General features: G+C 41.1%; 1 protein-coding gene across 1 annotated transcript in view; it reads right to left on the bottom strand.

Moving 5' to 3' along the window:
- Positions 1 to 26,289, bottom strand: part of LOC131245687 (uncharacterized) — a 113,755-nt gene that overhangs the window by 51,851 nt on the left and 35,615 nt on the right. The window contains exon 4 of the mRNA XM_058245298.1: positions 77 to 436. Coding sequence (XP_058101281.1) covers positions 77 to 436 — 360 coding nt within the window. The remainder of the gene's footprint in view (positions 1 to 76; positions 437 to 26,289) is intronic.

Raw genomic sequence — 26,289 nt, 5'->3', positions numbered from 1 at the left:
AAAGACAAAAACAAGTGAGAAATAATCAGTAAACTACATAAATGAGAACACAAACAAATTTGTATTGAAGTAATACCTGGGACTTGGAATGGGGATTGAAAGGTTTTGGGCACAAAAAACATAAAGGTGAATAAGCTCACTAGTTTGAGGAAAAGCTTCCATCATATTGGACACGTCATCATCATTCTCAATCGATACAAGTGAATCCAGATCTAGACTAGGATATTTGTACTTTATGCTGCTAACATAGGTCAACTTGCAAATCCCGCGCACTTTGGATAAAAGATTGAGGTAATCGATTGCTCGATCGACAGGAACAATGCGGTTCGTGCCTCCCTTGTAGTAAACCTTATTTGATTCACAAATGAAGTTGCCCCCAAATCTACAGAGTAGCCGCACCTTGTTCGTAGACATCATTTGGGTATGTTGTAATGAACTGAAATCTCACAACAAGATAAATGTTGTCATGATTAAGAAGCTCAAGAACAACAATTTTTACATGGATGTTTAGAAAAGAAAAGACCTAAATTATTGTCTACTTATTTGTTTACTTTTTATCTAACCTCACTTCCATTGTAATTATATCATAGTTTCCCTGTGTACTTATTTGAACAAGCAAAGAGCATGATTTGGTTTTCGAGGACAAGGACCTCATGGGCCCCATAGTGGATGAAACATGCCCTAAATTTTGCCCAGATTAGAAAATCCTATCATTCCAACGTTTAGTTGTTTTCCTATTGAGCAGGGTGCATGCTGCATTCCTTTTCCATTATTGTCTACTCACAAGCCACATATTGAAGAGTTAGAATTTCTCCCATCCTGAAGATATTTGGAGCATGGTCCAATATAGCTGGCCAAAACCATGAGTCTTAATCACGAACCATGGTCCCCGCTTGTACAGTGAGAGCGTTCCAGGTTACTGCACATGCTATTGTCCCAAAACCCTCCAAATGCAAGTATCACATGATTCTCGATGAAGCAGAACATGCAGGTTCGACCCACCTTTCACCACTATGGTGGGCCATCATGAGTAGGTTCTGCTATGACAATCACTTCTATCGAATGATTTTAATTGTTGCAACCAGTAAACTCCATATTCATAAATTTTCCAGTGTTCCACATTAAGAAAAGGGTCACCTATATTATGAAGAAGATAATTCAATGGGAGTAGCATTGTCAAGGGGGCGGGTCAGGGTCCTATCAGGACCGTTGCAGGTTTAGGTACCATCTTTTAACAACCCAGACCTGAATTTGATCAGGTTTTCAAGTATCCATCACATCTTAGGACCCTGGCCTGACCACTGGGATCACCAATCAAGGGGTCATGATCATCCAATTGAGACTTCAAAACAAGATCCATCCATGAGGCTACTTATACGAATTGAAGAACGATACAATATCCATGTCCTTAGAGCAAGGATGCAATGGAACAAACCATACAATTCAGATATAGAATGGGAGAAATCGGATCTCAGATTTCAAGCAGAATGGCTTAGATCTAATTCCAATTTTCCAGAGAACCATCAATAGATGCAAAAACAGAAAAAGGTTTAAAAAACTGTGGGAGTCTCCCCAAATTGACGGTTCCATGAAATTAAATGGGGGGAGGGGCATCGAAGATCATTGTTAGGATGGCTTCAGAATTAAGATCACCAGTTATTTTTATTTTTGAACCATAGACCATCAAGGGATTCACCTGCATGTAAAAGGTTATTCACCTGCTTATTTACCTTCATGTGGAGCCCACCATGTTGTGTGCATGCCATCAAACCCGTGCATTAAGCGATTCCACCATGACGATAAGATACACTTTAAAATCAGGCTTATCAAATCATTAAGTGGGTTAGACCATAGAAAACAACAGACAACCACACACACACACACCAAAAAAAAAAACACACTCTAAATTCACGCTAGAGAAGGGAGCTTCGGATTTCTTGAGTTTGGTTTGGGTGTGTTATGTTTAGGGAGGGCATTTTGTAGCAGCCCTCTCTGGTCCTAATGGCTTTTCGTTTGAGGTGTGTTTTATAGCTTCCTTTCTTTTAGGCAAATCATCTTCCCATGTATGTATTATCTTTTGCTCCTATCTATGGAATATAGGTGGTGTGCCCCACCTTTCTTGTGGAAAACACACACACACACACACACACACACAAGTAAAACCCTCAATTGAGAGAGGGGTACTGCATCAAAGATCATCCGGTGTTACCTCAAAATGAAGAATTCAGCTCAAATAAAGTAGGAGAGAACGCGAAACAATACCAAGAAAGAAATAAGGGAAACAGGAGAAAGAAATGTCCGTACCTTTTCCCGTGGAAATGGAATCCTTGGGATCGCCAAGAGTGATTCAAAATCTTTCCGGCCTTTAGTTCGCAAGATGGGTTATCAGACCAACTGGGAATCGTGCATTCACCAAAGTTTCCGCGTTGAAAAATAGTCGAGAGGAACTAAGAAAAGGAGCGCAAGTGCTTTTTTTCTTAGGACGCGGTTTGTCGGGTGACTCCAACAGCAACGAGCGAGCTAGTGTCAAAGGTGTATGCCCCACCATGATGCATGTGTTTCATGGACGCGGATTGGATACTGACATGTTGAGTAGCGAGACTCGCTGCTGAAGTGACGTCACCTAGTTATGTGGAACCGCCATAATGTATGTGTTGTATCCACACCGTCCATCCATTTAGAGATATCATTTCAGGGCCTGCGTCGGATCCAAAGCTCTAGTGTACCCCCCCCACAGAAAACAATGGAGAAAGTGATGCCTACCATTAAAATTTTCTAAGGGCTGCAAAAGTTTTGGATCAAGCCGAAATTTGTGTTTTCCCTTCTTTAACGCCTGTGTTAACTTATAAACATGTTGGATCTTAGATAAACATCTTAGTGGATCTTAGGAAGGTTTCAACCGTGGGTGTCACTCTCCCCACTTTTTTCTGTGGTGGGGTCCACTCCATATTTGGATCTGACTCCTTCTTTGTCTTATGCCCTAAAATGATCTCTCCAAATGAATGGACAGTGTCGATACAACACATACATCATGGCAGGTCCCACAGAACTTGGTGATGTCACTTTAGTGGGTCTCACTACTCAACTATCTAATCCGTGTCCGAGTTTTATCCACGCCACGCCATCCATCCATTTTGCCAGCTCATTTTAGCGCACGAGCCGAGTAATGAGGTAGATTTAATTCTCAGGTGAATTACACTATAGAAAACAATGATGATTCCGTTGAAAACTAAAGGGGGTTATGGAAGTTTTGTATCAAGGTGATATTTGTGTCTCCCCTTCATCCAGGATTACGTGACCTTACGTAACCCAATCTGACAAATAAACATTTAGTGGAGCCTAAGTAGTTTTTAATAATGGGAGTTTAATCACCACCGTTTCCGTGGTGGGTCCACTTTGGATTTAGAAAAATGAGATCATCTCTTAAAATGAGTTTGTTTTTTTTCTTTTTTCCATTAATTTTTTAAAAAATTACGGTACATATCCTTGCAACCACAATGGGTACTCAACCCATCATAACCTTAGTATTGAAACTCTTGTCAGTCTCCACTAAGCCATGCGCTAACAAAAATGGTGGACGGCCACATCATGGACCCACGGAACCCAATTCGGATTCGGTAGTAACCCATTGAATAATCAGGTCAGTACTAGTCCATGATCTGTGGGCCCCACTGTATGTGTTTTATCCATGCTGCCCTTTTTTTCCTAAAAATGAGGAAAATCTAAATCTCAAGTAGACAATGCAGTGGCGATTGAACACTTACAATTAATAGCTTCGTACGGCCCACTGTAATGTTTGTTTGCCATCCAACTTATTGATTAGGTCACAAGGACCAAAATGAAGGTAAAACACAAATATCAGCTTGATTCAAAACTTTTGTGGCCCTAATAAGGTTTTAATGATGGGTGTTCAATCATCTGTTTTTTTTTTTACCTTGTTCAACTGAGATTTGGATCTGTCTTATTTTTTTAGCTCATACAATTAAATAGAAAACCCAACAGCACCGATCAGACCTTGGTACTGGAGGGGGTTAAGGGGATTGGCAGGGGACGAGCACCCCCGATTGAATATTTTTCCTTGGCCATTGAGCGGTTAGCCTGAATCATTGCATCAATTTGACCTGCGCAACTAATGGTGGGGATGCATGGTGGATGGAATATGTAAACCAGTGAGCCTTTTTCCTGTATAATCAATATGGACAGTCTATTTTCCTATCATTGAACATATGTTTAGAATCTTAGATAAAGTGCTTCTCGTTGGTGATAGGCGATCAAAGGTGGCCCCGTGGTGAGAACTCAAAAGTGACCATACCTTTTTATAGTCAGTCCATCTAGACCAACCACTTTCATAGACTTTGATTTATTCGAATCCTTAACCGGGTCGGCTTTTGTCGGAATAGTCTTGTCAATCTCTTTTCCACTTCTAAGAGTGCTGATAGAGATTTAGCTTGTTTCACATATGAATTATAAGGATTCGAATCACTCACCTCATATTATCCTTTTGGATTAAGTTGAGGTTGGGCCAGAAAGGTCCCATTCTCCCTAATAGTCAAGTGTGATTCAATTCTAGAAACAAACGTTTTAAGATCACTTATGGCCTATATGATAGTTTGGTTAAATTACATTTGGGCTTGCATGAATGCTTGCAACGTATCTTCAAGGGTCCACTTTTATGGTTGCACTTATGGTGCACTTTGAGGTGCAAGGGGAGACCCTTGGGGAGCAGTGCTCGCATTAGTGGTTGACCCATTTTCCCAACTAAAGTTGGGATGATTATGCCAACAACAATTGTACGTATTGGAGTTAGGCGCACTAAATGGGCGTTGATAAGCGTTATGGCATTCACTTAAGCTTGCAACACATCCTAAAAAAGCTAGGATTATGGGACAATCATTTGTAAGGTGTGCATTGCTCTCACATATACCACAAGCACTCTTAATGGCTGCATTCGTTTATTGGATTGCTTCTACCTTCCTCAATTCCATGGCTTCAACTTTTCAAGTGAGACCAATCTTAGCATTTACATCGTCATCTTCCTTAGAAACATATATCCCCTTTTCTCTTTAGGCATAGGCTTGGTATTGCTTGATTTGTTGATGTTGTCCCATAATTGTGTATTTTTAGCCAACCCGTCAAAGTAATCTCATGCATCTTCAAAATCCTTGGTCATGAACTCGCCATTACATATCATCTCCACAAATTCATGCATATTCTAGTTTAATTTATCATAGAAGAAACTAATTACATGTCATATTTCATAACCATGGTGTGGACATGGGAGTAAAAGTTTCTTAAATCTCTCCCAACATTCAAGAAATGTCTCATCTTCTTTTTGGAAGAAATTCATAATGCCACGCCTCAATGAGTTCGTCTTTTGAACCGAGATGAACTTTTTAAGGAACTCATGGGTCATCTTAGGTGATCATGTACCTATAGATCTCAGTCTGAAAGAATGGAGCCATGGCATGGCTCTTTCCTCTAAAGAGAAGGAAAACAACTTGGGTCTAATGACGTCTTGAGATACGTTATTGTAATGCAAGGTTGCTACAATCTCATTAAATTCTTGGAGATGTAGATATGAACTTTCTGAATCAAGTCCATGGATTTTAGGATGGAGTTGGATCACTCCCAGATTGAAATTTAGATAACCTACATTCACGCATTATCCTAGCCGGGGGCGTGTTAGAATCAACATCGACATTCTAATCAAAGTGTGGCTCTTGCACAAACATGTTTGGAGCATTCACATCCATAGTTTGTGATGATACAAGACTACTCATAAATTTTCTAACTCGACTGTAGACGGAGAGCCCATTGATTAAACTTCCTTCACTTAGAAGTCACTGTGTATGGTCCTGTAACGCCCTAAATTTCAGGGGTCGAGCAATTACTCGTTCCCCCGATATTTCGGGTGTTACTTATGCCTTGCGGAATCATGATTCAGTTAAGCGGTTACCAAGTATATCATAAGCATGCGTAATAGGTAAACTAAATAGTGTATATAATTATTATCAAAGTGTACAAAAAGAGAAGTTCCAAACATACATCCATGACCATACATACAAATAGGTTATAGAGTCTACTCAGCTGGAGACTTAATATACATTTCCAAAAATACAATGTAAGGTGCATCCCTATCCTTAAAAGTAGAGGTGTACATGAGTTGATCCGAGTAGATCTTTGCCCATCTTGGCTCGACTCGGCCAGCAAGATACCCCAACTCAAACTCGGCTCGGCTTGGTCCTCGAGCCTGACTGGCCAGCTTGTCTCGGTTCGGTGCAGCTCGGGCCAGTTCGAGCTGAGTTCAAGCCAAGATTGAGTCGAGTTCGCCTATGCAGCATTTTCACAAACACATGGACTGTACCTTCAAAATCTCACTGTATGTAAAATAGCAGCAGTGGTTTTACAAGTATTTCATTAAACACCTTGTAAGCAATATAAAAATTAAGAAAAAAAGGGTATTTGTTTCATATGCATACCTTCCTTGCCACTAGCCACACTTCGTTGAGTTATTTCATCAAACACTTGGTGAGCAACATCAATATCAAAGTAACCGAGTCACCGAACTAGTTCGATTCAAGTTCGATTTGAGTCGAGTCGAGCTCGACCAAGCTTGAACTCGGTTCGAAATTTTTTTGAGCTCAAAAAGTCAGCTTGACTCGGCTTAAACTCAGTTTCGAACTGAGTCAAATCGAGCTTTTTCAAGTCGAGTCAAGGAAGCAAACTGAGTTAACTCGGTTCGTGTACAGCCCTACTTAAAAGAAATACAAAGCGGCAGTTCGAAGGCACAAAGCTACAACTAATCGTCTGCACACTTGAAATATGAGAACTCCTTTGTAGGGTCCATGTACTCCCGAATAGGTGTATCCTCTTTTAAAGCACATGCATCGATGAAATCATCTGATTGGTGCTAAAACACCATCACAGGTGGGAGTAAGTGATCAACTCAATGCTACTATTAATCGAAGTTTCATATGTTGTTAAACAGATATAGACATAGGTGATGATGGCATATCAAAACACAAAAACTCTATATTTGGTTCTTTAAATGCATAAATGACATGAAATGCATATGCATAGCCCGGGATCAATGATACCAATATAAAACCACATCAAGGCTATCGCTAGTGAGGACGTCAACATATGTGCAATGGTTGACCCACATCACAACCCAACAAATGCTATGGAATGCATGATTAGTAGAGTATTTATTAATGTTCGGTCAAACAGCCGATTGGCAAAGCAAGGATATTGTCGTCTAATCTCGGGTCTCTATTCGGATCACATGGTTCTTTACGGCACTAGGCAACTCCTCACCAGTATTCCTTGATCCACTTTAAGTTTCATTACCCTTAAGCCCTTATACTTAATTAGATTTATAGTAGGGCTAATCACCTAGGGACGACCACTACTAGGGTAAAGTTTGTCACCCGACCCCAGTGTGGAGAAGGCACACCACCCATATCATCATCATCATGATATGGTCACGGCCTTCCTATGTGCTTGGTAGTCAACTACGGGGAAGCTCATCACCTAGTGTTTTACCAACATGGCGGGCTCGTCACTCAATATTTTTCCAATGTGACAAGCCTGTCACCCCAGCATAGACCGACAGCTCGGACATGGTGTCTCATACCACTATGTCCGACCCTCGGGTCTCGACAAATCATTTCGTGCTAATGATTATAAATGAACCTCATTCCTTGGTAAACAGGATATCTCGGATTCCATATTATGTCGCAAACATTGGTCATATATGTGATCAAGTCGCTGAAAGGATTGATCCGATTGGCCAAGGGGGAACCCTGGACAGACCGACATTGAGTGCAAGCATCCCATATAGTTCCAACTATTGTCGATCGGCCGAGTTTCACCTCGGTCAGCCACATGAGTTAGGATGGCCGAATTCGACAACCATCCATGTTTCAAGGTAAGGCAGAGCTCAACCTCTTTCTATCATAACCTAATTTATAGAATATGAGTAATAAGTGATATAACATTTACTTGACATTAACAGGGACCTCCAACTTAACTCTAACCAAGCAATGTATCTCAATGCAAACATTAATCGGAATTTACAAGTACCCATATTCAAGTCACAACAAAATATGCAAAGAACATGCCCAAGGCTATAAATGTACAGTAAACACCCTTGAAATCTACCATTATCATTGCAAACCCTAATCAATCACTAACAAGGTAAGCATTAAAATGAGCATGCATTTCGTCATACATGTTAGCTACCAATACTAACAAAATTAAGGATTTTTAGGGAAAAGCATTTAGGGCATAATTGACTTAAGGGTTCCTACTAAATCAGAAGAGATCATAGTGTACCACCCTTAAGGGTTGATAAACAGCAACCTAAGAGAATATTCTGCACCTTGTGATAGTTCGCCCGACTTAGATTGCTTATAGGGTTAGGGTTTAGGGAAGGATCACTGAAACCTAAACAATTCAAATAAGCCTTTTGTAAGGTTTGAGATAACTCAACCCTAAATATCTAAATTTAGGAAATTTGCCTCGAAGTCTACCTTCAATTGTTGATGAAGGAGATCTGACGAAGGATCCAATGTGTGTAGATGGCCTTAAAGACTAAGTTTTCATTATGCTAACCTTATGGGAGGTTGTTTCCAACCATTAAGGCCCATAGGGAGGTGCACGGGTCAATCTAAGTTAGGGGATATGTGCCTCACCAGGAGATCTATGTTTGGATATAACCATCTGATGGTTAGACATGTAGATCAACGGATATGGTCCTAATCTAGTTTAACAATCACCGATGGTCAATCGGGGGCGTGGCTTTACAGATATGTGTAGGGAAATGTCTTAAGTCAGTGTCTTAAGTTTGATCATAATCCAACGGTCTGAAAGTCACAACTTCGGCAAAGAGCGCAGGGTGATCATTTCAGTTAAGTTCAGGTTATCAACTAAGGCACTCACACATCCCATGCGCTCAGATTGCAGGCTAAATTTGAGCGATCCAAGGTACCACCTTGGCTCAATATCTGCAATGGACATTAAGCTCGGAAAGACAAACATTTATCTATAGTTTCGAGTTTAATGGACTTAGAACATGCAGACTAGCCCTAATTTGGTTAACTGGGGCATTTATGGGATATGTTAACCCTCGAGACTTCTCGTAGGTGTCAACTAGTGTTGAACTTGTCTAAGTTCATGACCCTACCCATTCGTGATACACAGGAACGAGTATTTGACTCTAATTTCCTTAAATCCATTATTTCTAGTATAATTAGGATACCTAGTTGTACTAGTACAACCCACTGACAGTTCCGCTCACGTACATACTGGGGTTTCTGTATGGAATTTTATATAACGTTACAATCTACCCTTCTTAAATGAAAAATTCATCCTCAAAATTTGTACCTACTTATACTACTCAAGTATCTATGAGTAGTTCTTGCCCGCTTCGGTCTCGGTCTCCCACTTAGCTTCCTCCTCGGTGTAGTGGGTCCACAACACCTTTACTAATAGGATGACTTTGATGCATAGGACATGCTTCTTCTTATCCAGAATGCATGTCGGACAACACCTTTACTAATGTGATAACTTTGATGCGTAGGACTTGCTCCTTCTTGTCTAGAACGTGTCTTGGTCGGAGCTTGTAGGTGGCATCCTCATGTAGCTCCACTTGCTCCCATTTGATAATGTGTGATGGATCTGGCACATACTTCTTTAGCATAGACATGTGAAACACGTTGTGCACACTCGAAAGTGATGTTAGGAGGACTAGGTAGTACGTGATGGCACCGACACGATCTAGAATTTGTAACGGGCTTATGAATCGTGTAGTTGGCTTCCCTTTCTTGTCAAACCCAAGCAATCCCTTCATGGGGGAGACCTTTAGAAACACGTGGTCTCCCACCACAAACTCCAAGTGTCTCCTCCATTTGTTTGCATAGCTCTTTTGCTGACTCTGATCTGTTAAGAGGCGTTGTCTAATGACGTCGATCTTGTCTGATGTTAGCTGGACTAACTCCAATCCAATCACTATCTGTTCTCCAACCTCAGTCTAACACTATGGAGTGCGACACAGACATCCATACAAAACTTCGTAGGGCGCCCTGCCAATACTGGCCTGAAAGCTGTTGTTATATGCAAACTTAGCATATGGAAGACGGTCATCCCAACTGTCTTTAAAATCCAATGCACAAGCCCACAACATATTCTCTAAAACCTTATTCTCCTACTCGGTCTAACCATGGGTCTAAGGGTGAAATATCGCACTATAGTTATAGAGTTAGATGCATGATGTTGAGGGTCAAATATTGCATATTGAACCCCATTTATTTCTTGGTTTAATGAACATGATAATCCTTAATATTATATTTTACTCATATTTGTATTGCAAGGTGAATTTAAGAGCTTAGATTGAAAACAATGTTAAAAGCATGGATTTAATGCTCCAAAGTCACTAAGGCAAAGAATGAATCTTAGGAGACAAAGATTGAAGATTTCAAGGTCCCAAGATTTAAGAAAACCAAGTGGAGAAGGAATGAAGTCAAAAGAACAAGTGCAGAATTCACACTGACTGTGTCATCGACCACCGTTTGATGACATCGAAGTTACTGTTCGATGACATCGAACACAAGTCGATGACATCGAATTTATACATGAAAATCAAGTTGGTCGCTGGACAAATTGAAGACATTGCTCGATGACTTGAAGACTGGCTTGATGACATCGAAGACTTGTTCGATGACTTGGAAGCTCTGCTCGATGACATCGAATTTTCTGAATTTTTGACTAAACTCGTTGGACATCTTGGGCACAATGTTTGACTACTTGAAGCTCTCCTCAATGACATTGAAGACCTATTCGATTACTCGAAGACCCCTTCGATGACATTGAATTTTTTAGAAATTTTTGGAAAAGCTCGATGGACTATTTTGGACGCATTCTCGATTCCTCGAATAATGCTCGATGACATCAAAGACACTTTCGATGACATCGAAGGTGGGTTTGAAGAATAGAAGGTAACAAAGTCCGGATGAAGCTATAAAATCATAGAAAAAGCACGTAAAAAAAGGCGAATTTGATGCCATCGAAGCCCATTCAATGTCATCAAATGAATCGCGCGAAGTTATGCAGAGTTACAAGAAGTGCGTAAATTTGAGGCGGTTTTCGGATTTTTCCAAGTCGGTGCGAAAGGAGGTGTTGCTCAACTATAAATAGGAGTCTCTAGGGCACTCCTAGGCAATCAATATAGGGTTTGGAGGAGCGAAGCACAAGGGTGGAGAGCCATCGCCAAGCATTTTTTTCCTTTCTTCCTTAGTTTTAATGTTTTCTTCTAGGGTTTTAGATTTAATCATGTTTATGGTTGGCTAAACCTCTTGGTTAGGGCTAAGAGGTGAAGCTTGTAGTATGATGGGATGTTTTCATTGCTTTGATTCATGTTTATGTTGAACTTACTTCGATTTTACTTTGATTATAAGGAATAATTTCAGTTTTTAATGGTTTGTTGTGACTCAAATTACAATAAATCTGGAATAGCTTTGAGTATGGAAATCCTGTTGTTCACCAGCATCCCTTAGGCATGATTGGGTGATGGAATCCCTTCTAATCTTCATGATTCTCTTATGTTTGGTTGTGGAATTGGTATATCTTATTGTGAGCCATCGTCTCTTGGGCATGGCTAAGTGATGGAATCACTTCCAATCCTCACAACTCTCATTCATTAAGAATTAGGTCAAAGAAAGTTCAGATTTGGTTTTATTACTATATCTTCTAACTGGATAAGATAGGACTTCGATTCCAGTTATGTCCTTGAATCAAATATAGTATCTCCCTGATCACTACAAGTGGATCCTTGGAAACCCTAGTTCCCACCTTTAAATTTATTAGTTTTAATTACTTTAATCACAATTACTCTCTCTACACTACCAGAATTAGGTTTATATCTTCTTCTAGTTCTACTTCTAGTTACTTTCAGAATACACACGAGTTTAGTCCCTATGGATTCGACCTCGGTCTTATCGAGATTATTATTACATCGCGACCCTACACTTGAGGTTGTGAACACATGACCAAAAAATAAACGTGAATTTGGTGTCCCGGTTTGACACGAACTCTAGTGTAACGCCATGCAGTCGGACGATTTCCTTGATGTACATCTTGGCTAAGTCTTTCATGGAGGTTGTCACATGGATGGGTAGAAAGTGGGTTGTTTTTGTCAAATGATCCACAATCACCCAAATGGAGTCGTGTTCCTTCCTATTTTTTGGCAAACCAGAAATGAAATTCCATTTTCACTCAGCAATCGGCTGTAACAGTCCTGGCAGTATGTGATGCTTGACTTTCACCTCTTAGCACTTAAGACATCTTGACATGTAATTTGTGATCCCACTCTTCGTGTTGTCCCACCAATACGTGCAGTTGATATCTTGATACATTTTGGTACTACCAGGGTGAATTGTCATCTTCGACTGACACACCTCATCTAGGACTCTCGTTTTAAGATCGTGCATGCTTGAAACGCACAAGAGCCCACAGAAACATAATCCCCCATCAGTGCCAATCTTCCATTCAGAGTTCTCTTCCTCAGTTGCTTTTACTTTCATCTTTATTAATAGCTCATCTTGGCTTTGAGATGTAATGATTTGACCGTAATGGCCAGCTAGGCAGAGATGGGCTATCTTCTCATACGGTTCCTCGACCTTGAGCTTTAACTCGATGTCTTTAATGAACTCCAACATGTTCCATTCCCTAAGCATCAGGGGTGCGATTAATTCATGGGCCTTCTTGCGGCTCAAAGTGTCTATCACCAGATTTACTCTGCCTGGGTGGCTGGACACGTTAAACTTGAAGTCCTTCAGTGTTTCTATCCAACACCATTGCCACATATTCAAATCTCGTTGAGTGAAGATGTATTTGAGGCTCTTGTGGTCACAAAACAACTCAAACTCTTCCCATTAGAGTTAGTTCCTACAAAGTTTCAATGCGAAGATGACAACCAACAACTCGAGGTTGTGAGTGGGGTAGTTCCCTTCATGTTTCCTCATCTGTTGGGAAGTGTACTCAATCACCTTATCTTCTTGCATGAGGATGCACCCAAATCAACATGTGATGTGTCCGTGTATATCGTGCATTTAATTCCTTTCTTGAGCATAACTAGTACAGGGGCAGATGTCAGCTTATCCTTCAACTCTTGGAATGCCACCTCCACTTTTTCATTCAAAGTGAACTTAATATCTTTGTGGGTTAGCTGAGAAATGGGCCGTGCTATCTTGGAGAAGTCTTTCATGAAACAATGGTAATACCCAACCATACCTAGGAAACTTCTCACCTCGATAATCGAGGCAGGTTGTTCCCAATCTCACATAGCTGCGACCTTGGCACGATCCACCGTGACGTTCCCTATGGTCCTCGCGACTCTTTGAGTACACCAAAATATCATCGATGAACACCATAACGAATTGATATAAGTATAGCCTGAAAACCCTATTCATAAGATCCATGAATATCGCTGGGGCGTTCGTAAGACCAAATGGCATTATAAGGAACTTATAGTGCTCGAAGTTCGTCTTGAATGTGGTCTTTTGTACGTCCTCCTTGACGCGTAGTTGATGATATCTCAATTGTAAGTCTATCTTGGAGAAGTAATAGGCACCTTGGAGTTGGTCAAACAAGCCGTCTATCCTTAGCAGCGGATGCTTATTCTTCACTGTTAGATTATTCAACTTGCGGTAATTGATACACAACCACAAAGAACCATCTTTCTTGCTCACAAACAGGACGAGAGCTCAACGGTACACACTGGGCTAGACAAATCCATAGCCCAATAACCATCGATCTAAGACCTCAACTTCTCCATTTCACTTGGAGGCATCTAGTGTGACAGTTATGCAACAGGCATCACACCTAGCATGAGGTTGATCATAAACTCAATCTCGCGTTAAGGCGACAAACCCGATATGGGTTTGAAAATATATTCGTATTCATTCACTAACGGTGTTTTGGATAATATTGGTCTATCACATTCTTACTCACGAATAACATATATAAATTCATGGTGTTTTAATCTCACATTTATTGAGAAAGTGAAAGGGGGCTCCCCTTCTATTTACATAGTGACGATCCTTGTGTCACAATTGATTTTGGCCTTCATCGGGGTCAGCCAGTCCATACCAATGATGACGTTGAAGTGGTAGATTGTCCCAACCAACAAATCAATTCAAAACTCCCTGCCCCCAGAGTGATAGGACATCGGGGACACATCTTATTTGTATCTGAACTCTCCCCTGTAGCAGCTAGCACTATCCTACTTGGTATGGTTATTGTGTCCAACTTCAAGTGCTTTACAAGCCCGTAAGAAATAAATGATGCAGTGTATCCTGTATATATCAACAAGTATACTGGAATGCCTTGGATGAATGTCGTATCTTCAAATGTCGATGGAAGAGGTTCAACCATAGCCGACTCCTGCGCCAATAGCGCGTGCACTCTTGTTTGTTGCACCCTGTTTGTCCCCGTGGCAACCAGTCTTTAAACTAGGTGATTTGGGTGTAAAGGAGGATGACCTGTTTGTTGTGGAGGGCACATCATTTGTAGTAGAGGAACCGTGATGGCTTGTTGTTGCGAATGATTTGCTTGTTGAGGGGGAGTGATGCCATTGTCCTGCATCTTACGGGATCGAGTGGCTAATCTTGCCACATTACAAGTAGGTACGAACCGTAGCTAAGGGATTCGGTCTTGGTGAGGGAGGGGGTAGTGTGTAGACTGACTGAGCATCAAACTAAGGCCTCTTGTGGGCTGTTAAGCATGGGAGTGTTCTGGCTTGGTCCGACTGGCTAGTTGGAGTCGGGCCTGGTTTATTTTAAAAGGAGAGCTTGCAATGTCTTAGAGAGAGAGAGAGAGAGAGAGAGAGAGAGAGAGAGAGAGAGAGGGGGGGGGGGGGAATAGGACAGTGCCAAATAATCGAGATAAATGCTAAAATGTAAATAATATAAAGATCTCAATTGCTTGAGTATTGAAACCTTGATTCCAAATAATTCATAGTACAACCTTCACCTAAAATTTTAGGTATGACAACTTTATTTCATTAATGTTTTTAAAATCAAAACTTCAAACTAGCAAGAGTAAATTAAAGAATTACAATATTCACCACACAACTGAAATAATTAAATACATCTAATCCACCAAAAATAAAAAAAGGCATTTACCACATGGTACAAAGAATTATAGTGGTTCGGTGCTTTAAAAACATCCACACCTACTCCACTCCCAAAATTATTTCCCTCGTAATTTTAGCTTTTATTATAAAAAGGTTTTCACAGGGTCACCTTAATAACCTGATATAGTTCTTTGTGATTTTCACGGGCTATCACAATAAAAACCTAAATTGAGATTTTCACAGGATATCTCACACAAAACCTTAATTGAGATTTTCACAGGAGATCTCAAAAAAACTTAAAAAGAGTTTTAGAAGGTATACTTATCATCAATCGTAGAAGATGTAGTAGAAGCTTGTACCAGAGAGACCTCTTTCTTAAATGTAAATGACGCTGTGTTCAGTTAAATAGAAAGGGTCTAGGGTTCTATAGATTTTAATTTTGTTAAACCCAAATGCTACTTAATTCAATTCTCTTATATCTCAAAGAGGAGTATAGTTTACTCTCTTAGATTAAACTTAAAAGATCTGAGACTAAAGGGAATTTAATAAGCTATTAAAATAAATTATAAATACCAACCAATAGCTTGCCAATGACTTGATCTTCTCTCTCTCTCCTGCAGAAGAATTCTGATAATTAAATTGTGTAATTCAGAATAAGAGAAAAACCCAATTTATAGGCAAAGAAGTTAGAACTTCGGCTAGCCCGAGATAGACTTCGATTAGCTCCAGTTCAGCGGATTCTAATCAATGGATTTCGGATTGCACGGCATAAGAATTATCTAAAATTTGGCTGGCTCGAGGTCAAGTTCGGTTGGTCGAACAACAAAATTCGGCTAGCCGAATTTGCCCTTCGGCTGGTCAAATTCTCGCGAATTTCAAAAGTCGATGTTGTTGGAATTTGACTTGAACTTTCTCGGGCTGTCCTAATTTCAAGCTCGGGTTAGTCGAACTAAAACTCGGGCTAGCTGAATTTGCAACAAAAGTTGTTATTTGCTTCGGGCTTGAAGTTGGGCTGGCTGAGGAAGCTTAGGCTGGCCGAATTCCAGAAAAAAATAATTGTAAAAACCCATGATTAAATATTTTTGAAAGCACCTAGTCTTAATGTCTTTCTATATAACACCCTGGTTCTCAAAACCCAAGTACACTACTCGTTTTTCAAAAACCCGGGTGTTAACCTTTAATGATGGCTCAAATTTCACATACATTTTTTTCTTTATCAGAGTTAACAATTTTAGTGGAATAGAAGTGAATCAAGTATAAGAGGGAGTCCAAATATACAAAATCAAATATTTCAAGCGGTTACCCGAAAACTTGTACAAATCAATGTCTTAATTTATTATTATTTTTTTATTTACAGTACATAACAGTACAAATTAAATACGAATGAAATCAGGAATAGAGAGTCGCAAGGTAGTCTGGCTCCTCCTATTCCACATGAACACCAGCATGCATATCCTCTGCATCTTTTGCACACTGATTATGGTTTGATAGCGTTAATGGCTATCCCAGTGAGATATAACCCCCAAGATTTATTGTATCATCAAGATAATTAAGCGCAGTGGTCAAGAACAGTGTATAACAAATATTTTATTATGATTATTATAGTAATTAGATAAGGTTCATCAAATAAGCATATATTGAATAAATTCCACCAAGATAATCTTATTAAAATGCATGAATGCATGCATATGCTCATAGACTTGAGGATGCACATCCAGCTGGTAAAAAAGCCACTCAAGGAGAACTAGCCACTTGGAAAAGTACTCAAAGATATGCCCAAGGAGAACTAGTGTAACACCCTGGTTCCCAAAACCCAAGCGTTAACCTTTGAAAACACCTAAATTCCACGTACATCTTTTTTTTCTTCTTTTTATCAGAGTTAATAAACTAACGGAATATGAGCAATTCAAATACAAGAGGGAGTCCAAATATACCTAATCAAGATTTCAAGTGGTTACCCAAAAACTTATACAAACCAATGTCCTAACTATTACAAAAATATAACAGTTTAAGTTAAATACAAGTGAAGTCAGGAATGGAGAGTCGTAAGATCATTTAGCTCCTCCCATTCCACTGAACACCAGCATACGCATCATATGCGTCTCCTGCACACGAAATACGGTTTGATAGCGTCGATGGCTATCTAGTGAGGTATAACCCCCAAGATTTATCGTATCATCAAGATAATTAAGCATAGTCATCAGAGATAGTGTATAACAAATATTACACAATGATTATCATGGAAATCAGATAAGGTTCATCAGATATGCATTCATTAAATAAATCATACAAAGATAATCTTGTTTAAATGCATAAACGCATGCACATGCTCACAGACCTGAGGATGCACATCCAGCTGGTAAAAAGTCGCCCAAGGAGAACTAGCCACCCAGAAAAGACCATATAATATAGATTGTCCAAGGAGAATTAGTCATCCGGAAAAGTACACAAAGGTATGCCCAAGGAGAACTAACCACTCGGAAAAGACCATGTAATAAATTGCCTAAGGAGAATTAGTCACCCGAAAAAGTACACAAAGGTACACCCAAGGAGAACTAACCACCTGAAAAAGACCATGTACTATAGATCGCCCAAGGAGAATTAGTCACCAGGAAAAGTACACAAAAGTATGCCCAAGGAGAACTAACCACCTGAAAAAGACCATATGCCATGAAAATGCATGATTAACTCAACCATTATTATTCCTATTTCAAACAATCATTTTAAAAAAGCTCAAAGGTCACTATGGAGGGTTTGTCACCTATCATAGGCCGACAACTCAGGCATAATGTCCCATTTTATCATCCTTGGCTCATGAGTCTAACAATTATGATGTTTTAAGGGTAACCTCTTCAACTAGTGGCCAATTGTAGTTTGACGAGTGAAACTTACCATCAAAGGACTATTTAATAATAATTCATCGAAGGCATAAGGGCAAATAACCAAGCAAAACCACAAGGGCAAATAGCCAATCAAAGCCACAAAGGGCAAATACAAGCCGCAAAAGGGTAAATAATCCATCCTAAGGATGTAATAAAAGAATATTATCTCAAAAGCTACTTAGGCAATAAATGGTCCATAAGATGGTAAGTCCACTATATAATTTCATTTAATTCATTACACAAATGGCCACTAATTTGAAGACCTCTAAATACGCTGTAAAGTAATCATAAATGGTAAAACAAGTCATGTACAATGTCAATAGCACTTTATAAGATGTTTCATTTAAACTAGGATAGAGACATTAACGATTCATAGTATGCTCAGATACTTGATTATAAATACAATGACCAATCATTTATGAAGAATTCACTTAAGTACAAACTAGCATTCATAATCATTTTGACTGAAGATTAAATTAAGCAATTGACGAAATAAATGCACTAAGATAAATATAATGATGTAGAAAAGCTTGAAGGTAATCCTCACCTCTAGATCGGATCGCCTAATTCAACTTATCTTATATTCGAGTGTGAGTGTGGATGATTGAAGATTCCAATTCCCTATATTAGTGATAAAAATTGATTAAACCTCAGTTAATCACTAATCTAATTTCTAATAACAAACTTGAGGGATAGCCTCACCTCACCAGACTGATTCGTCTTGGTTTCGACTCGAGCCAAATCGAGGCAAAACCAAATGAAGTGATTGGGAAAGTCTAATTTTCTACATATCAATTTAGATTTAAGAGGATCAATAGGTTTAGATTAAGATTGAATTAAACTTCAATGGAATGAATTGGAGAAAGTGACTCACCTAGTCGATGGCTTGGCTAGACTCAGTTGACTCAATGCAAGGAGGTGGTGAATTGGATTGACATAACTTGAGTCGAGTTCTCTTTAACCTGGTGAAGTTGAGATCCCTCTAGCAAGACCTCCCTGAGTCGCTGAATGAAACGTCCCCAAAAGTTAAGAATCGGGCTGAACTCGGTAAAACTCACCGAGTTGACTCAACGACACCAATTGAACTAGTTGCAGTATCTCTCCCCCAAATCTTCTCCTCCTCCTCCTCTTTCTTTATCTTTCTCTTTCCGCTGCCCTGCCTGACAACACCTATATTTGACTACCACTCAGTCCAGGACTCGATTCGGCTGGACTGAGTCGACTCAGCGGCCTAGCAGCACAAACTCTCCTCCATGTTTCCTTCTTTCTTTCTTCTTTCTCTCATATTCTTCTTCTTTTCCTTCTCTTTCTTTACTGGGATTTCTGTATCACACGGACCAGACCCAAGTCTGGATTCGAGCCCCGACTTGGCAGTAACTCGAACCAACGAGTCACGAGCTTGACTCGGCAGCGACTCCATTGAGTCAAGCCGATTTGGCATCGGTGCAGCAATCAAGTCTCTCTCTCTCTCTCTGTATCTTCCTTTCTTTCCCCTTTTCTTCTCTCTCCCCCGAACTCAACAAGCCAGCAATGGCGCTGGAGTTCACCGTTTATCAGGGAAACGAGTCGACTTCGTGACTCGTCCCAACTTTTTCTTCTTTACTCTGATTTCCTTCTTCTTCGTTTTCTCTTCTTTTGCCTTCTACTCCTCTGTTTCTCTCTCACTCTCACCATTCATCCAGATAGACTTTGGACTCGGCCGCGACTCGAACCAAGTCATAACATAACCACTCGAGCTGCGGCGCTGCTATTGCCCTCATACTCTCTCTTTCCTCTCTTTCTTTTCTCGCTTTCCTCCTATGGAAAGTGTTGCCCTAAAAGGGCGCCTTTTATAAGCCTTACTAACTTATTATAGAAGCTTCTATCCAACTAATCGGTGGCTTTACTCGTTAATCTAATCAACGAGCTTAGGTTATTAAACTCGGGTTCTTATCAGTATGGTTTTAAACTAACCTTACAGATGCACTTCTAACCTGTTGGTCCATCTAATGGATGATGTAGATCAACGAAATGAGGCCCTACCCAAGATGTGCAGTTTTCGGCCAAATCGAGGAAGATGACCACCCTATTCATGGTGGATCTTGATCTAAGGTATCACCCTTCAATCGAAGCCTTCTGATCAGTCTAGATGGACCCACAGATCATTGTGAAGCTCACGTTTAGATGGACGGCTAGGTGTTTTAGCGATAACGTGAAATTTTCTCATTTCGAATGTCGTTTTCTCGGGCCGACAATTTCTCTCCCGAGATTTCCGCACATGAGCGAAAAGGGTTTCCTAAGGCCCTAGTTTCGATGCCTGGGATGATCCAGGATTATTTCTAGAAGGATCCCAGCGGCTGAGATCGTGCCAGCAACGGAAATGAAAAGATTCTTTCTGTTCTTTTATAATTGTGGATGCCCTAAAATGCGAAATGCATGGAGGGTAGGGATCTCTCAAAATGGAGGGCTGTGATTGCCTGTGACAGCTATATGTGAATTGCCAGCTCGTCTAAGAAACGGAATTTCCATTTTTAGAAAATGCTGAACGCACGCCCGTTTAGTGTTAGTGGTTGTAAGCACGTATGTGCCTTTCAACGTGCGGGGAAAACTTAGTTTTTGGTGGATTTAAGGGCTGAGCATGATAGACGTTTGGATCATCGATTTAGAACCTGATGGTGGGCTTAAATTCAAATGGACAGATTCCGTTCATCGCTGGCGGGAAAAGAAAGAAAGGAGGGAGAAAACTCTCTTTTTCGGGGAGGGATCAGGTCAACCCTTGTTGATCAGGCTCCCTGGTCAGGTACACAGCGAGTGCAAGGGACCTTGGTGCACGCACACCATGTTTGTGGGGCCCATAGTACTTCTTGATGAGATCTGCACCATCAATCAGGTTCTACCAGCCTTATTGCGCCATCTAACCAAAGATTAAGGGGGTAAGAAGCTCAAGTGGGCCACACTACTTACTTTTGTAATTTTTATTAACATTTACTAACAGTTTTAACGGTCAGATCGAACTGAAGCTAAACATCAACGCTCCAAGGTATTCTAAGCTCCGTTTTTAGTGATAGTCTATAATGATTTAGGGCCATATGACTCAATGGTGAGGATCAGGTTTAAGAATTATTAGATCGATCTCGATCCGATGGTTAGGAACATTTGGACCATGTATATCACGCCCCAAACCCAGAAACGAGGCTCTTAAAATTTCCGATCGCTGAATCCAGTGCCGACAGCCTCCGTAGTACCCCATTCTTGGCTCCCAGTATGCATACGCCAGATTCTGATCCTGGGATCCTACAAGGAGGATTTTTCAATGTACATTTATCTCGTAAAAAGCATAACCATAAGTTTACCCAAATCACAAAGGCAACATCATCATCAAATATCCACTAATATAAACAGTTGAATACAGTGCTGAAAGGGAAATACATATATCGAAATCAAAACTTCAGAAGTCAGCTGCACGCTCCAAGCTCAACGTTGCTGCAACCTAATGCTACCTGTACGCATCTATTATGTATAAGCTTATAGAAAGCTTAGAGGGTGGTGAAAGTGTGTGCACAAGATAAGTGCCAAGCACACAAATACAACGCCGTAATCATATAATGTCGAAAATACTGGCAAGATCATGAATCATACGATATCAGAGTAAGCGGAAACATATTGGTAAGTCCACGAGTCATATCATATCAGAGTACACAATGCAGATCATAATGAGCCAAATATCATATATTGCAGATGCAATGCAATGTGCAAATCCTGCTAAGTCCGTTTAGGCCATATAAGTGCAGAAACATAGCAACCCAAAATGCTATATGCCGTGGATGTAATGTAATATGCGATGTGAATGAAATGACCAAGCTGGAGTGAAGTCGGGATGATAGTAGGTAGTATCATAGGCATGGGGTCCATCACAAGGGAATTCTATCCAAACCAGTCCCATACCTAAATTTGGATAGTCAAACACAATGTGGTAAACTCCTGATCTCAGGTTGTTACGCGCCCTAACCGAAATCCTGGCCATTACGAAGGTACACATAACAATTAGTTGCGCACCACTAGCCCGAGTGGATAGTGAATGAATGAATGAAAGAGTAAAATGCTGAGTATACCACTCCTGCTCAGTAAGTCCACATATCAGTACCGTACATCTTTGGGATCATCACCAGGGTCTAGTACACTCCAAACCAGATTGTCACCCCATCGTGTGCAACAAGGTGAGTGGAAGAGACCTCACTATCCGCCTGCCAATATCGGGCCCGGCTCGTCGATAGCTCACCCATTCCTCGAGCTGGTCAAACATAACCTAGCTTTGCCCCCTCATCTCGGGTAGGTAAGGCCGTACCCCCTTCCAAACGACCACAATACAGTGGGAGATGCGGCCTAACGGTATATGGCCCTCATGCGCTCATGCATCCACTCGGTCTAGACGTTGGAGCAACCTCTAGAACAAGAGGGTTTAGGAAATTTCACCCAGGGATATCTATAACACCCCATGTAGAACAGATTTCTGGTGTCCCATCTAGCCATCCATGATATGCCCATGGAGGCTACGACCTGATGTCGCTAGGGCGTATGGTGGTCATATCACAAAATGCGATATGCATGAGTCATACCATCCATTCATGCATCAAGCCTGCGCGTACTACACGCTCAAGTGAACAACTCCTATCAGGGAGTCCTATAATAATCCACCCAATGGCATGTGTTATGATCAATCATTCCTCATATCAAGCATACATATAATGCGCATGGGCATGGATCGTGAAGCTTTACTAAGCATGTTATATGATGATAGTGTACTCTCCTCTTATCAAGGATGGGCCTAGACAGCCTACTCATAACAAGAATGAGCCTCACAATGGGCCTAAGGGAAGGTCACAATGTGGACATCTAACCATCATTGCCCATCAATGTGGACATTTAACCAACATCGCTCCCAAGCAGTGGCCCACATAAACATCATTACATATATTATAGTGAAATCACACATTACATCGGTCCGCACATTCATCGCATCAGGCCTCATCAAATGGCCACATACACACCACATTAGGCCTCGCCATACGGGCCACAAATACATCACAATGGGCCTTATCAACTGGGCCACAAATACATCACAACAGGCCACATACCTAGGCTGAAAATACAACTCATTGGGCCTTATCAAATACACAATAGGTGGACCCTACACATGGGCCTTAAATACGTCACATGGACCTCATCGCACATGCTTCAAATACATAACAGGTGAGCCCTGCACATGGGCCATTAATACATCTCAATGGGCCATGACCTATGGACCTTAGTACATCACAATAGGCCGCAAACCATGAGCCTTAAATCAAGTGGGCCGCATCAATGGACCACACCAATGGGCCTTATATCCACTACAAAGGGCCTCAAGCGGGAGCTTGGATTACATCTAAAAATGATTTGAATAGTTGCAGGTGCAACATGTGTATCACTATACACTATCATTCTATGGGGCACATGGCTCACTAATGATGATCAACACTATCCAAACATTGTCTATGTAAATCAGCACTGTCTAAACATTGTCTAGCACCATCCATCACAATCTGGATGGTGTGGATATAACATATATATCATGTGGGGCTCACTGATCTGGACAGATGGGTGGATGGATATAGAATAAATACATCAAGGTGTGGCCACAGAACTTGCTGAGGTCCTGCAGTGGGACCCACTGCTGGATGTTTGGATTCAAATACATCCAGGTGGCCCACAGAACTTGTTGTCGCTGTACATCAGCAGCAGGAGGTGGGGTCCACATAGATGGACGGTTTCGATGATCAGACCCCTCTTGCTGACGTCAACACATCAGTTATTCACCGGGTGTGGCCCACATAGGTAGATGACGTGAATAAAGCACACAGATTGCATCAGGTGGATTTTCACACACACATCATTAAGTGGGCCCCACGTGATGGAGGCAGCATTTGGACCAGGTGGTTACCGTAATACTGTCCACACCTTGGACGGTGCAGGTAAAAGACATCAAGGTAGGCACCATCGTCCAGCAGATCTGGACGGTGGAGGTAAATACATAAATCAAGGTGGCCACGTTGGATGGCCTGGACGATTTCCAGTGATGAATGGCTGGATGAAACACATATATGAATACAAGGTGGGCCCCACACGATGCCATGGTGGGATCCACATCTAATGGATGGACGGTTTGAATATAATATACATACATCATAGTGGTCTAAGACCACGTCCAGACGTTTGGATGGTCTGGACATAACATGTATGCAGACAATGTGGACCCCACCCCTCACAAGTGCAGCACATGTGGGGTGGGCCCACAACTGCCAAATGAATGGATTGTAGGATGGCATGGAGGAATACATACATTGAGGTGGACCTACAGAACTTGCTGCGTCAATTCAGTAGCTGTAGGCTGTTGGCCATCTAACAGATGGACGACCCAGATATGACATATATGCATGACGTGGGTCCACACGTGTGGGACCCACCAACAGTTTTGGATCAAGCAAATATTTGTGGTTTCTCTTCATCTGGTCCTGTCTAGACGGATAGGCCAGCGGGCCTGCCACTAGACGGTCCAGTAAGGTGGGCCCCATATGGATGGCATGGATATATTACATACTTCATGGTGGGGTGCATGAGGGTGGGCCACACACATCAAGAGAGAGAGAGAGAGAGAGAGAGAGAGAGAGAGAGAGAGAGAGAAGGAGAGCGGGAGATCGGAGTAACGGAGGGAACCTGCCACTATAGGCCCCCAAATATAAGGCATACATCAAGATGGGTCCAACCATGTGGACCCTAAATAAAAAAATGAGATCAAATAATATGAACACCCATCGTTTGCTTCTTCTTGGACTTCTCCTCATCTTTATCTCCAATGGAACATGATTAAATGGTTGAGATTGATCATAGAGGGTGGGATTGGATGGTTGGAAGGTGGGCTACACTAACTCTTCTCATGGAGAGCTTGGACGGTTCTCTCCTTTGGGGTTGCTTTAGAGAATGAGAGAGAGAGAGGTGTAAGAGAGAGAGCGATGGGTGTGAGTGAGTGATGGAGTGATGGGAAGTGATGGTTGTGTACTTAACATGTATGGGTGGAGAGAGAGAGAGAGTTGACTTTAGGAGTTGCTTTTGGGGATGAGACATGTACTTGATTGATGGGATGTGATGTGATTGATTTAAAAGGTTCTCTTGGGTTTTGCAAAGTGCAGCGTTTTCTCGAACTGAACGCGGGCCCACATCTCCTGGCTTGGGTATCACCTTGGCGTGCAGGACGTGGCATTGGAACCGCGGTGACGACGGGGTCGCAAGGGTACAAGTCTTAGGTCGAGCCGACTCTAAAATATGAGATACGACTCAGGGTTGCGCGCAAATGCTATCTACGTGTCATGGGTCGCCAGAATCCGACCGGGAGGACCATGGAAGCCTACGGAACAGTACGGGCTAGGATACAGGTCTTACAGTATAAACTTACTTCCATGTTTATTGACTTGAGGTGGATATTTATAATACGTTTAATTGAGCAGTTAGATCTCCTATAGATGTGGATCGAGTCTCTTTTGAGATCTTTAGTCGCTATGATATAGAAGCATGGTCCATTCTTCAGATTCATCGTCAATTCTCCAGATGAAGATAACTTTTAATGGTCAAATTTAGATTAGAATGAAAGAAAATGTTCAAATAGGATATGTTTGTATTTATACTTAGGTTATATGGTAACACACGATTACTAAAAAGTATGGGGTGTTACAACTAGCCACCCGAAAAAGACCTTGCAACGAGGACACCCAAGGTAAGCTAGCTTCGTGGAAGAGTATTTTGTGATACGTCCAAGGAAACTAGATACCCAAAAAAGTCCATGCGAAAAGGACAACCCATGGTAGTCGAATGCGCATAACGAAAACTTAGGATTACCAGGAAAAATACACTACGGTACAGCCCATAGTGACCCAAGAAAACTCCGCATCTTATATCGACCACTCGGTAAAGTCCATATGCCATGAAGATGCATGATTAGCCCAACCATGATTATTCCAATTTCAAATGACTATTTTAAGGAAGCTCAAAGGTCACTATAGGGGGTTTGTCACCTAGCATAGGCTGACAGCTTAGGTATAGTGTCCCATTCCACCATCCCTAGCTTATGAGACTAACAAATAGGATGTTTAAAGGTAACTTACTAAACTAGTGGCCAATTATGGTTCTATAAGTGGAACTTACCATTGCAAAGTTAGATAAAGACGGTTCATTTGAGCCACATAGGGCAATTATTATATTAAG

Source organism: Magnolia sinica, chromosome 1 (genome assembly GCF_029962835.1).
Source record: "Magnolia sinica isolate HGM2019 chromosome 1, MsV1, whole genome shotgun sequence".
Lineage (NCBI taxonomy): Eukaryota > Viridiplantae > Streptophyta > Magnoliopsida > Magnoliales > Magnoliaceae > Magnolia > Magnolia sinica.
The sequence above is the reverse complement of the archived record's forward strand: the minus strand, read 5'-3'. Positions and strand labels throughout refer to the sequence as shown.